At 40.2% G+C, this 13,130-nt stretch overlaps 1 protein-coding gene across 3 annotated transcripts in view; it reads right to left on the reverse strand.

Annotated features, from left to right (window-relative positions):
• MMP24 (matrix metallopeptidase 24) overlaps positions 1 to 13,130 on the reverse strand; it is a 106,327-nt gene that overhangs the window by 29,411 nt on the left and 63,786 nt on the right. For all 3 annotated transcript variants that reach the window (XM_060231072.1, XM_060231075.1, XM_060231074.1), the window contains 2 exons: positions 11,947 to 12,095; positions 5,566 to 5,682 (listed from right to left, as the gene is read on the reverse strand). In XM_060231072.1, coding sequence (XP_060087055.1) covers positions 5,566 to 5,682; positions 11,947 to 12,095 — 266 coding nt within the window. The remainder of the gene's footprint in view (positions 1 to 5,565; positions 5,683 to 11,946; positions 12,096 to 13,130) is intronic.

The following is a 13,130-nucleotide window of genomic DNA, read 5'->3' on the forward strand; positions in this document are numbered from 1 at the left end:
ACAGAAAATGGTTCAAGTAGTCAGTCTGAAGAGTGAGGTCCCATTAACCGTTCAGATGGGCAGGACTTGGCACAACCAACAATTCTGGGCAACAGAAGCACCAACACAATAATGCGTCCAATTCTTGCAACTATCTCACACTGTCTACCTCACATCAGGAATAGAATCTCTTTGTGGAGATTTTTAAACACCTTTAGATAACGTATATTTCTATAACAAGGGCACATGGAAGCAAGCTGGAGATCATACTTGCATACAAGGAAGGGACAAAACCCATACAATGCCAAAAGGCTAATCAAGAAGATCATTTGATGGGATTAATGGCCATGTGTTCTGAAGAATAAAGGCTGGATTTCTCATCATGCCAGAGCCTCAACTCTACATATATCTAGTGCAGAATCTGGCAGCACCACTAGTTCCTTATGCAGATGGACGAATGACTATCTCAGAAACCTTAGATGACCCTCTATATCTAGTCAAAAATGGCTTGTTGTCATGGCTAATGAGTGAGGAGTGAAGTATATGAATACAACTGTACAAATCAATGAAACTGCCTTCTTCTGGAACAGAGTAATCAGAATGAGTGACTCAACCACACACAGGATACTGCAGAATCAGAGTAACGTCAGTAGGTGTGGGGGGTGGGTGGGAACTGCACAATCAAAACAGTCTTGTTTATTAAAAGATCCATATGAAGGACTACAATAAAAACAAAATAATGCATAGCTAGAAAAAGGCAATTGGGTACAAATGTTCTAAACACAACCTTACTTCAAATTTAAAGTAAAGTACACTTAATTATGAGAGTTGGACACAATATGAAAACCACAGTATGAGGATTAAACTCATGCAGATTGCCTCAAGTAAACAAGCCCTTCTTGATTCTGGCACCATGCCCATTATATTTTCCATAACCACAACATCTTTTTCAGACAGTGACTTATAGCCAGAATAGAAACCCTTGTCTTAATGATATGATCAACATTATTAAGAGTAGATTTATGAGTGTGAAATTAACTCATAAACTAACCCATTTAACTCATCTGCAATATTTCTTCTAGATCACCAATTAAAATATTTTATTATTTATGCTTGAACAGATCTCTACTTGGCATGTTCTTAAGAGCATTCTCTCTTCATATGTTCTCCATGTGGTATATTTATTTTATATATTTATATACCCAATCATATCCTATCACATTTATTGGCATAAAAATAAAAGGTACAATATGGCAAATTTACAGAGAATTTCAATTATAAAATTTTATTTCTATATGTAATGAAACAGTCTGGTCCCCCCTATTATCTGTGTGATTTAGTTTTTAGACCTATTGGATAGAGCTCTTGTTTCAGTTTTCAGTTTTGTATGTAAACTGTAGTTGTTGATTGTGGATTGCAAATAAATGGTTGATATTTTGAGCCAGCTTGTCTCTTTTGAATGGACCTGAGATCAGGTGCCTGAGTGAGTACTCTAACCTGGGAATCCACAGCCAAAGGGGGAAATTACATTCCATGTCATCCCAGTACACATCCTTAGACTCTTCAGTAACATGCAGTAGTCCCCAAGACAGACATTCAGAAATATTTCAGGAAACAAATCCATGTGTAAATTATTCTTGAAGACACTCAAAAGAAGTTCTTTAGGTTAACAACTGGAGTAAACCATGCTCTTTTTTTGGCCATCAATTCACAGCTGACTTATGATGACCCAGTAGGGCAGAGGTGTCAAATACATTTGTTATTAGGGCCAGATCTGACATAAATGTCACTTTGTTGGGCTGGGTCATGTCTGCCATAAAATGTAATACCAGGTACAGAGATATAAACTTTATAAAGGACAGCAGCTGGTAAGCTCCAAGTTGTATCCTCACTGCAAGGAGAAGGGTGCAGAGGAAAACCCTCATAGCCAGACCGGAGAGGCAGGAATGCAGCACTGGGAAGATGCTCCCATTATGCTTGACTGTTGCAGACAAGGTTGTTCTGCTGTGCTGAAGCCATAATGGAGTGGATCTGCCCATTCCACCCAGCACTCCCTCCCTTGCATCAGTCCCTCATGGGCCACATAAGATCCCTGGATGGGCCAGGTTTGTTCCCTGGGCCTTATGTTTGACACCCCTGCTAGGGTTTTCAAGGCAAGAGATATTTAGAGGTGGTCTGCCCTTGCCTGCCTCTGCATAGTGACTCTAAGTTTCCTTGGTGGTCTCCCATCAAAGTACTAATGAGGGTTGACCCTGTTTAGCTTACAAGATCTGATGAGACTAGGCTATCCTAGTAAGGACTGGTGGAAAATGCTATCAAGTCCAACATCTAAAAACTGGTGGTTGTCATTAGCAATACCATGAGAGGGAAGAATTACCACACATTATGTTTGACTGGATATTTGGCCAGACATTAAAAACTTCGTGGCCTAAGATTTAACACTTGAAACTACCAAAATTTCAGTTGCAATGGTGAAATTATGGAATCTTACAGGATATTGTCAATAAGGAAGAATACTGAGAATTTAAAAAATATTTGTTTCCATATAAATCCAAAGAACATATAATAATTCTTCAAAATAAATAAAACAAGTTGACATGAGAGTTTTTTGACTGCACTACCTACTCATAAAACACCTTTCATAGTAATGGGTCCCAGTTTTGGCCTATTGTATGATGTCTGTATGATGAAATTTTCCCCTGGCCAGCTGTCTCTTGAAAGTTTGGAAAATGCAGAGGAATCCTGGTTTAAAACTTCATTTTAATATTTTAAGTATTGCAAGAGTTCAACATGGTGGTATAGACTGCAAGAAAAACACCCAAATGACCTTTGAACTCCATCATTTGTTTAGGTAGACAGTAAAGCAGAATCGTCCCTGAAGGCTGTTTGGTAATCATTTCTATTTTACCAGTTTGGAATAAATTAAGAGACAAAATAAGTATAGAAATCTTAATTGGATCTATATTTAGAAGGAGCAAAGTGTCAGACGTTAGATCAAAGACAGCGAAAATAGGAGACTAAAGGAGCCTTTAAAAAAAAGAGGTCACCTGTTTTGAATAAGGAAGGTGAAAGGCTCTTTTGCTTCTACTTTTACAAACTAACTCCTTTACAGTACAACACACCCCAGGCAGCTTGAGTTGTTGTAACCAAAAAAGACAAGTTATCAGTAATATACAGGAAGTAATGTGTAACAAATTCATGGCATATCTTGAGTCTGGGAAGAGGAAAGGCAGTAGGCAAATAAGCTTACTCTTTGTTTTTGTATTTAAAAAAACATAGGATTTAAATATATTAAATCCTACAGAGATCTGCCATTATTTTCCAAACATTTTTATTCTATCCTCTCTTTCAACTTCTGTGAAATTTTCAAAACTGAAGAAACAAAATTTAACAACTGCTCAAACAGCCATCACAGTTCTGACTAAAAGAGAGGAATGCAGGTGAAATTAATGAAACTGATGTCAAAAGTGAATGGCTCTTTTGAGTATGAGTTATTCTCGGGGCTTTTTTTTGGGGGGGGGGGGGTGGAAGCTGGAATGCACAGGAACATAATTCCATCTGGGCATTAGGGGGTGTAGCCTAATATGCAAATAAGTTCCTGCTGGTTATTCTCATTAACATCAGGGGTCGTTTTGTAGAAAAATAGGTGGTGGAGCTCATCCAGGGATTGTTATGCAGCTGCACCTACTATTCAATGGACAAGGAGGTGGAACTCTCAGAAAGCTTCAGGAGCTGTGCTCCTGTGAGCTCCCACTGAATCCAAAGCCTGATTAACATCCAAAGCCATTTTGTGAAGTTGGCTGTTATTTTCATTTCATATACAGGGAGCTGAGAGTATAAGATAATTAGTCGCCCCAACACAAACACATCCTAGTTCACTAGCACTTTTTGAACTATGCCCAATGTCAACACTGGAGAAACACACCAGAAGGGTAATATCTCCTAGCATTGCCCTCCAGATATTACCATTAAGGCAGCTCAATTCTTCCCACTGAAATCTGGCTTGATTGCAATTAAAATCTTCACAGAAGTGGGTAAGATGGGTCTGAACACTTCCCTTGTTGATGTCACTGATGATTCTGGCTATCTTGGACTCAAGTAGGGCAAAATGCAAAATGTGCGTTTGTCCCAGACTAATCCAGAACTGATAACAATAATTGGCTAGAGGATCAGAGCCACACAGTTCTTCTGAGAATATATCTATTTTCTCTCTCTCTTCCCCCACCCTCGAATCCTACCAACCTATGGCTGAAGGGATAGGAAACAGGCCTAAAGCCAGGATTTTAAAAGTTGGGGGGCATGTAAAAAAGTCAGGAGGCACTTAGGAGCTCCCCTCTGGTGGATCCCACCACCATAACTCAGGGTGCCCGACTCAGGCAGTATGACTTTCCACCCTGCCACCACTGCTTGAGGGGCCACAGGGGTGAAAACTGAGAGGCCCTTTGACCCCCAGTGGGCCCTTCATTTAAAGGAGGGGCAGCAGCTGCTCCTGAGTGCCCCACCTGTGCAATTTAAATCATGGGAGAGGTGGCAGGGGGGAGGGAAAGTTGGGGCACCTGACAGGAAGTAGCTGCAGGCCTGATAGGAAATTGTGATGATGATATGAAGTGCCTTCCTCCTTTGCTGGTGTCAGTAGCAGTTTTAGCCAAATTGGCCTCAATTGCAGGGCAGTTATCAATTTTTTCCTGGAAGCTTCTGTCTTTGAACCAGCAGGACAGCAAAATCTAGGTGTGTGTGTCAAGGCAGCTCCTGCTATACAGTTCTTCCTATAGAAAACTCCACTAGTGTTGAATTTTTTCTTGAAATATCCAGAGGCTTCTGTTATGGCTAATATAAGCATTAAAAACTTATAAAGGACACTGGAAATAAATTATTTCAGAAAAGACTACATCACATATTTATTTGCAATTGAACAACAAGGTTGGAATCAATGCAGAATGTATAAAAGTACATGTGGCACTTTTTTGCTTAGTGGGGGAGGGGGCAGAAACCTCATGTTACCACTTACAAATGATGAAACCTGAACAAGTAAAGGTAATGTGGACTTCTTTACTCAATTCCAGTTATGCTGTCCTGCTTGGTCACTGAGACACTAACGATGACAGACTATTGTTTTCAACTATGCCTTTTCAGTTGTGACACTCCAGTTATGAGATACAGCTGAGGCTGCCTCTGCAAGGTGAGACTATCAAAGAAATGCCCAAATTGACTGGGGATGCTGGTTGGTAATGAATATGAGTTGATACCCTGGTAGATAACATTTTTTTCATGGCAAAGTTCAATTTAATATCCATGTATTATACTTAAAAATGGCAAGGGTGGCACTTCTGTTTTATATCTGGTATTTTATTGCTGTTTTACCATTTCTGCTGGTTCATTATTATTAATTATTTTACCATCTAATTATTTTATGGTTGGTAGGTATAGTTTGCATTTTATATTCTGCTATTACTGTGTTTTATAGAGCTGGTTTATTGTGCTCTGAAGTGGCATAATATTGTTGCTGGAAATTGCCTTGGGAATTTTTAATTGAAAGTTGTGATGCATATATGCATTAATTGAATAAATATAAATAGTGGATTATACCTGTATGTGATATGCTTCTGTCTCCATTTTTGTCCAGTTAGCGCATATCGCTTACTCCTCCGTCTATGGCTTAAATGGGGATGATCAGGAACACCACAGCGAGGCTTCTTCATCCACCTGAAAAGCAAAATATTCCTGAGTCCAGAAAACAATAACCTATGCTGTCCTGCTTGGTCACTAATGATGACAGACTATTGTTTTCAACTATGCCTTTTCAGTTGTGACACTCCAGTTATGAAATGTCTTCCACTCATCTACCAGGTTGACAAAGAATTTCTTAAGCTTTCAGCACAGGTGAAGGCTTTGCTTACCGAAACATTTTGTTGACTTTGTACTTTTTGTTCTAATTTGAAGATATTATTGGTTTATCTATGGAGAGGACAGCTTGGATACAATTCCTTGAGGATTGTAAGCCTTCAGGAGCACCTGCATTGACTGCAGAATGCAGGACATAAATTATCATAATCAGTTAATTAAAATATAGTTTTGCTTGGAGGGTATATGCCAAAGCAGGAAATAAAAAGGCAGCTTCAGATCTGGCCAAGAGGGGGGGGGGAATCATTTATCTCCAATGGCTGTTTTTCAATTGGGTATCTTTGCAGGAATACCATTAACACTTGTGCAGACCTTCCGTTTAGAATGAGCTAGGTGTAAAATCCTCCCATTTCAAGCCAGCTCAAGGGGAAGGAACTGTGGCTTCCAGCTCAGGTCTTTAATAATGCTACAGCAAGTTGAGAGCATGTTACGGCAAAGGACTGTGTGACTCCACAGATGACAACTCAAAAGACTGTAAATTACAGGTAAGCTACCTGTTCTTCATGGTCCATGTGCATACACACCAGTAGGGAAAGATTAACCTGAGATAGGTACAGTAATACAAAGACATAAAGAACATGGCTCTGCCACATATGCTGTAATGTCCAAGAGTGTTTCACAAAGCTGGAATGTTGAGACTAGGTAGCTAGCCACCCTGCAGAGTTCTGGGATAGGGATTCCTCTGATGAAGGTTGGGAATGTCACTATGGTTGTCTTGGAATGTGCTCATACAGTCTCTGGAGGCAACTTGAGAGCCAACATAGTACAGGTTAACGAAGGCTGACACACATTGGCTAATCAGGGCTAAAGTCACTGGGGAAAAATGGCAGGAGTTTCCTGAAAGATGCTATTTTGTTTACGTAGAAAACCAGTATTCTTGAGCAAACTATGATGGGATGGGGGTGGGAGAGTAGCCATAACCAATTTCACATTGAGAAGAAATCCAGAAACCATTTGTTGGTATGGAGAAGATGTCTGGTCATAGCAAGGCCTTGTGCAAATATAAGTGTGTGAGGATCACTGGACCAATTATCAAAATATATGCAGGGCCAGCCCTAGACTGTCTGGCATCCTAGGCAAGACTAACTTCTGGTGCCCTCTCTGAACTAATAAAATTAAGGAGTCACATGGGGGCACCCAATTTGACAACTCCAGAAGGTTAGCACCCTAGTAATAGCCTAGTTTGCCTACTGGTAGGGCCAGCCCTGAATATGTGGCTGCCAAAGTGGTAACCTTCATTGAAAATAAAGTTGCAGATGGTCAGAAACTCAAAGGGATTTTTGATTAATTGATAAAGTAAACCCTGCAGTCCTATGATGGAGCAGAGGACAAAATAAGTGAATAAAGCCTACTGAGTCTTATGAGCAAAAATTCTATTTTGTGAGCTACTGGTATTAAAGTTGTGAGCTACTGGCATTAAAGTTGTGAGTTACTGCATAATTTAGTGTGCTTTAGGATCAGCCTTCCCGAGCTAAGACAAAAATGTGTGAGCTGGAGGCTAAAAATCTGTGAGCTAGCTCATGCTAACTCATCTTAGAGGGAACACTGGTTACCACCACTTCCTGTGGAAGTGAATTCCGCATGTTAATTACTCCTAGCTTTTGTCTGTTCTAAACCTATTAAGTGCCTAAGAGTTCTTGGATTATAAGAAAAGGAGAAAAGTACTTAATTCCCTACCTTCTCTATACCATGCATACTTTTGTAAATCTGTCATGTCACCTCTCAGTTGTCATTTCTCTAAGCTAAAGAGCCCTATCTCTCTAACCTTTCTTCATAGGGAAAGTGTTCCATCCCTCCTCCCATCATTTTAGTTGCTCTTTTCTGCACTTTTTCCAGTGTTATAATATATTTTTGAGGTGTGATGACCAGAACTGTACACAGTATTTCAAATGAGGGCATACCATTGATTTATATAGTGGCATTATAATGCTGTTTGATTTGTTTTCAGTTCCTTTGAATTTATCTGTAAGGTATTGTCCAAGAAGTGCTGTTTTGCTCCTACTCTTTGCAGTATCTGTGGCACTGATTGACCTCTGCTGTGATCCCACTGAGGAAAATGGGTTCCAGATAAGAATTCTGAAGAAATCACTCAAGGCCAGTTATCCTTCTGTGACTGATGAAGTCCACAAGTGAGTCACTTTTACTGGCAATTGATATTTCTACAAGTATTAAATGTGACACCTAACGTTTCTCTCCCAGAAGCTTCATGCAAGAGAGCATTATGGAAGCAATGTTGCCTTGCTTCTTGATATATTTGGTGGTCATGCTGTTGATGACCATCTGCACTACTTTGTCATGCAGCTGTAGAAGAAAGGCATGGAGTGTTTTGGAGACCACCCAGGAGCTCCAAATGGTCGGTGTGGAGCAGTTTTTCCCTTAGGTCTCCCTTGGGCAACTGGTTCCAATACTCTGAACAAGTCAGAGGTGAGCCTTTTAATTCTATCCAGGATGTCATCTGGCAGCTTAGGCACTGGATATGGAGAAAAGCACATTAAGGTAGTTATCCTTGGTGAAATCAAGATTGTGACTGAAGGACAAGACCTGTGTTCACTGGACTTGAGCTGGTGCTTATCCTTCTAATTCTTGGAAGGAAATACAGGCCAACACTTTTGTAGCTTGCATTCAGTCAGTTTCAGTGACTTTGAATTAGCCTGTGCAAAGGTGTCTGGCATCAAGTTCAGTATTGTTGACATCGGAACTAAGGCTGATGACTTTGAGAATAACTTACTCAGAGCTGAAGATGTGGGAACCATCACTGAGACCAAAGGAGGTTCTATGATAACATCCAGAGTTGCCAACTCTGGGTTAGGAAATACATTTTTGGGGAGGAGCCTGAGGAAGGTAGGACTTCAGTGAGGTATAATACCATAGAGCCTGCCTTCTAAACCCTGAAATTCTTGTTCGTCTGTAAAGTGTTACTGTATTTGAATATAATTGTTCACCTACCAAAGCAACCATTTTCTCCAAATGTTGCCTGGAGATCAGTTGTTATCCCAGGAGATCTCCAGCCACCACTTGGAGGTTGACAAGATGACATCCAACACCAAGAAAGGGCTTGTTCCCGCAGTGTGGTTCAAAAATGGGAGAAACAGTTACATCTGGTTTGCTCTGTAAACATCTGACAGTGGGTGCAAGTCTCAATGTTCTTCCTAGGGCTGCCATTCTCCAGGCAGAGCCTGGAGATCTTCCAGAATTACAACTAACTGCTCTCCAGATTGCAGAGATGAGTTTCCCTGGAGAAAATGGTTACTTTGGAGGGTGGACTCAATGACATTAATACTCCACAAAAGTTCCTGCCTTCCCCAAACCAAGCTTTCTCCAGGCTCCACCCCCAAATATCCAGGAACTGCTGTAGCCAGAGTTGGCAACCCTAGTCCCATCCCTCTCCCAGGCAGAAAAGGCACTCATTGTGCCCCTCTGTGGAAGGCAACTTTCCTCTTCACTGCCAACAAAGCTCTTTTTTTAAAGGTTCATTCAGCTATACACAAAAGACCTGGGCTAATTCCAAACAAGTCATGTTGCCAGCGTAACTGTTGCTCAATTAGCTCTTTCAACACAGTCCACATGGCACACAGTAATCCGGTTTTTCACCCTTGTTAACTGTAGTTTCCCTTTCATACCAGATCTGGATTGCCTCCACCCCTGCTGCTGTTATGCCACTATCACAATTCTTGGGCCATCTTTTAAAAAAACATTTTTACTGCACAGAAAATTGCTGCTCAAGGGCGGGAGGGAGTGCTGCTCCAGAATAACGCAATACTCAGATCCTTCCGTAATGTTATTGGATGTCCTATTGTGGTAATCTACATTGGAAAGGCTAATTGCCCCCCCCCAAAAAAAATTTGGCCCAAATTTTAGAGACTTCAGATGATTTTAAGGTTTTTTTCCTGCTTGATAATTCTGATTCAGAAATAACTGAAATAGTAGCAAAGTTTCTTTATAGAGCTATGGTTACCTGATAAGTAGTACTATGTATCAGGTTTTACTATGTTGCTACCTTGTTTATATGTTGTAATCCTAATTTTATTCTGTATGCACTCTGTACTCTCCTAATCTGTAACCTGCCCGACCCTCTAATTTATATTTTTATATATGCCAATAAAGGCCCCCCCTACCCAGCTGTTTAAGGGAAAGAGAGAGAAAACTTCAGGAACTTTTCAAATCATGAGACAGCAAATATTTGCCACTTGTACTGTTGTGTAGTAACAGCAGGCATAAGGTTAGGGAAGACTGTGTGGGGATGCTGCAGATTCTATAGGGGGCACCACCCCTATGTCCCCGTCCCCTCCCCACCCCCCGCTGGTATCATTGAGATCAAGGCTGTTCATTGTGAAAATGCAGAGGAAAGGGCATTTCTTTCCATCAAGAAAAAGGTGTGCCTTTGCTTATGAATACATGAAAAAAACCCACATGAAAAAGTCCCTACAACATTATGCTGGAAAAGACTGGTTTTTAATTGGAAAAATGGAATAGCAATACTAATGGAGGATGACATAACATGAAAACAACAACTAAAGGGCACACACAACTAGAGTTGCTGAAACAGAAAAAATCTGTGTGCAGAATCAGCTCTGAAGAAAAAAAGATTTCTTAAAATCCTTCAAAATTGAGGAACCAAGTTGTCAGAGAGAGAAATAAATGGAGGGGGAAAATACTGAAGACAAAGAACAAAGATGACAGGGGGAAAAAAACGTTGAAGATGCTACCTCACAAAGACTTCTCTGAGCAGAATGTTTCAAATCAATACTGCTTCTGCATCAGTCAAAAGAGAACTGAGTAGGAAGTCGTAACTCCTAACCTAGGCTAGGCAAGTGGGCTCAAAAGGGGAAACAATTTTGTGCCTAAAAGCCTAGTTGTAGAATTCTTCAGCTGTCTATTCTACTGATAGGCATGCATAGCATAGTGATTTGTGTTTTTAGAACCAGTTAGCAAGTAGAATTCAGCGTTGCTCTTAAGGACTGAAGGTGTTTTAGGATTGGAACATGGGCATGCCATCCACCAGGTGGGGCCTGGAAATCTCCCAGAATTAATTTCTATCCAAATTGCAGAGATCAGTTCCCCCGAAGAAAATGTCTGCTTTGGAAGGTGGACTCTATGGCATTAATACACCACTAAAATTCACCTGCTCATCCTGTAAATTTGTAAACAGCTTTTCTCCTCCCTGCTCAACTGCATTGGCCATCCTTCTCACTCAGTAAAATAGGGAATATGACAATACTTTATTACTTGGTTACTAAATACCTGCCAAAACTGTGGGTCTTGAACATTTCAATGCATTTACAAAATCAGCATATTCACATTCTGGATTGTAGGTTAGAGGCAGAAAGGACTCTACACTGGCATAGTTAAAGCAATTAAAGAACTGTTTACACATAAGCATAAAACAGTTTCAGTTCAATCCATATAGTAATCAATTAAAATTAGACTAAGGTTACCCTCAGGATGAGACATATGGGCTGAAAACAAATCTTCGGAATATGCAGAATGGTTTAAGAGCTATGAAACGGCAACTCCCCTATGCTGATAATATCTTAGATTGAACAAAAAACATTAAAAGCCCTCAAGATGGTGATATTGTGTACTGCATACTAAGCCTGTGCATCTTTCTATAGAAGGTCTCTGCAATGCACTAACATTATGCTTGTTTAAACCATATTAGTTAAACCAGTGCAAATCCCTGAATGACTACTCTTATTTTGGATTTAACATGGATTATTTCAGTTTATCAGTCAGTTTCTAGCTAACTTTCTTTATTCACTGTCCCATATCTCAGGTGCATGTCCTTTTCCAGGATGCTGGAATTATATATATGCAGGCTAATTTAGGACTGTTCCTAAACAGACCACCACAGCAATGGGAGGACTTTTGAAGCTCTATTCCCAATTCCAAACCAGATTTCCTGTCCAACCAATCATTACCAACCCTTTACGCCTCACTTGCAAAGTATTCCAGATGTGAGAAGTCTCTCTCAAGTGATCAGTTTTAAGCAATCCACCAACTGAAGGTAAATCATGGATAATTTGAGGAAAGACAATGCTTTCAAGTATTTGCAAAACAAACTCTTACTCAATAGTAGTTTGATCCAACACTCCTGTTACTGGGATGCCATAAAACTGCTGCATAGTGGAAACTGCAGACTGCATAACTTTTCCTGAGTGCAGAGCAGACATTCGTGTGTCAGAAGGAAGTAGATAACCGTAGGTTTTTAACCAGCTCTGAAAAAATATGGTAAAACAAAGCTAAACTTACACACTTTATGGTTTGACAGCACATATAAGAACATTAGTTTTTTATTTAAAGAATGGTATACGCTGTTAGCTTAATGTAAGTTCTGAACCAAAGCGGATTGCTGTAATTTCAATGCTTACTCGTTTTACTTGATTTGTCTGAATGCAGAGCATTTGAGAGATAACACTATAACAACATGTACAAAAGCTGATTGCAGTGAGCAGTGCTTTGCCTGCTAACTTCTCAAAGATAGTTGAATTACTTGTTGTGTGAAAATTTAGTTCTTCTGTCTGCACACAGATCATTAATATACGGATCTCAGTTCCACTTGATGTTCTGTTTTTAAAAGAATATGCCACATAGTTTGTGAAAAGAATGACCAGTTCTACACCGTTCTTTTTGGTCTAAACCCTGCTCAGGGGAGCATTATTCCACATGTTTTTCACACTATTGAAAGAGAAGCAGGCTAAGTACTATTCTGAAAAGAATCAAATTAAGGTATAAGAAAAAATATTAATGTTTTAAATGCTATGAAAATGTATTCAAATGAATTTTAGCTGGCTTAAAACCACATGATAGCAGCAATGGATGGGGACCATCTTTAAAAGAACATCCTGTGCCTTGCTTTCCTCCAGAACTCCCTCTTCCTTGCCACTGACTCAGATACCACAACTTGTGGTCCACAAGTGAACTCAGTGATAAATGTGCCTGTTGTGGCAACCACCTTACAGAATGGCCTGCCTGAGGAGATCAGGAATGCTCCCACTTTCTTCACTTTTCCACAAACTATGCAAAGCTGAATTACTAAAGAGGGTTTTTTTGCACAGGTAAATAGGACTGTACAGAGAAGGAGGAGGAGGAGAAAAAGAAGAGGAGGAGGAGAGGGTTGAGGAGGAGTTGGTTTTATACCCTGCTCTTCACTATCTGAAGGGGTCTCAAAGCAGCTTACAATCGGCTCCCCTTCCTCTCTCCACAACAGCCACCCTGCGAGATAGGTAGGGCTGAGAGAGTTCTAAGAGAAC

The sequence above is a fragment of the Heteronotia binoei genome, chromosome 2 (genome assembly GCF_032191835.1).
Source record: "Heteronotia binoei isolate CCM8104 ecotype False Entrance Well chromosome 2, APGP_CSIRO_Hbin_v1, whole genome shotgun sequence".
NCBI classification, from domain to species: Eukaryota; Metazoa; Chordata; class Lepidosauria; order Squamata; family Gekkonidae; genus Heteronotia; species Heteronotia binoei.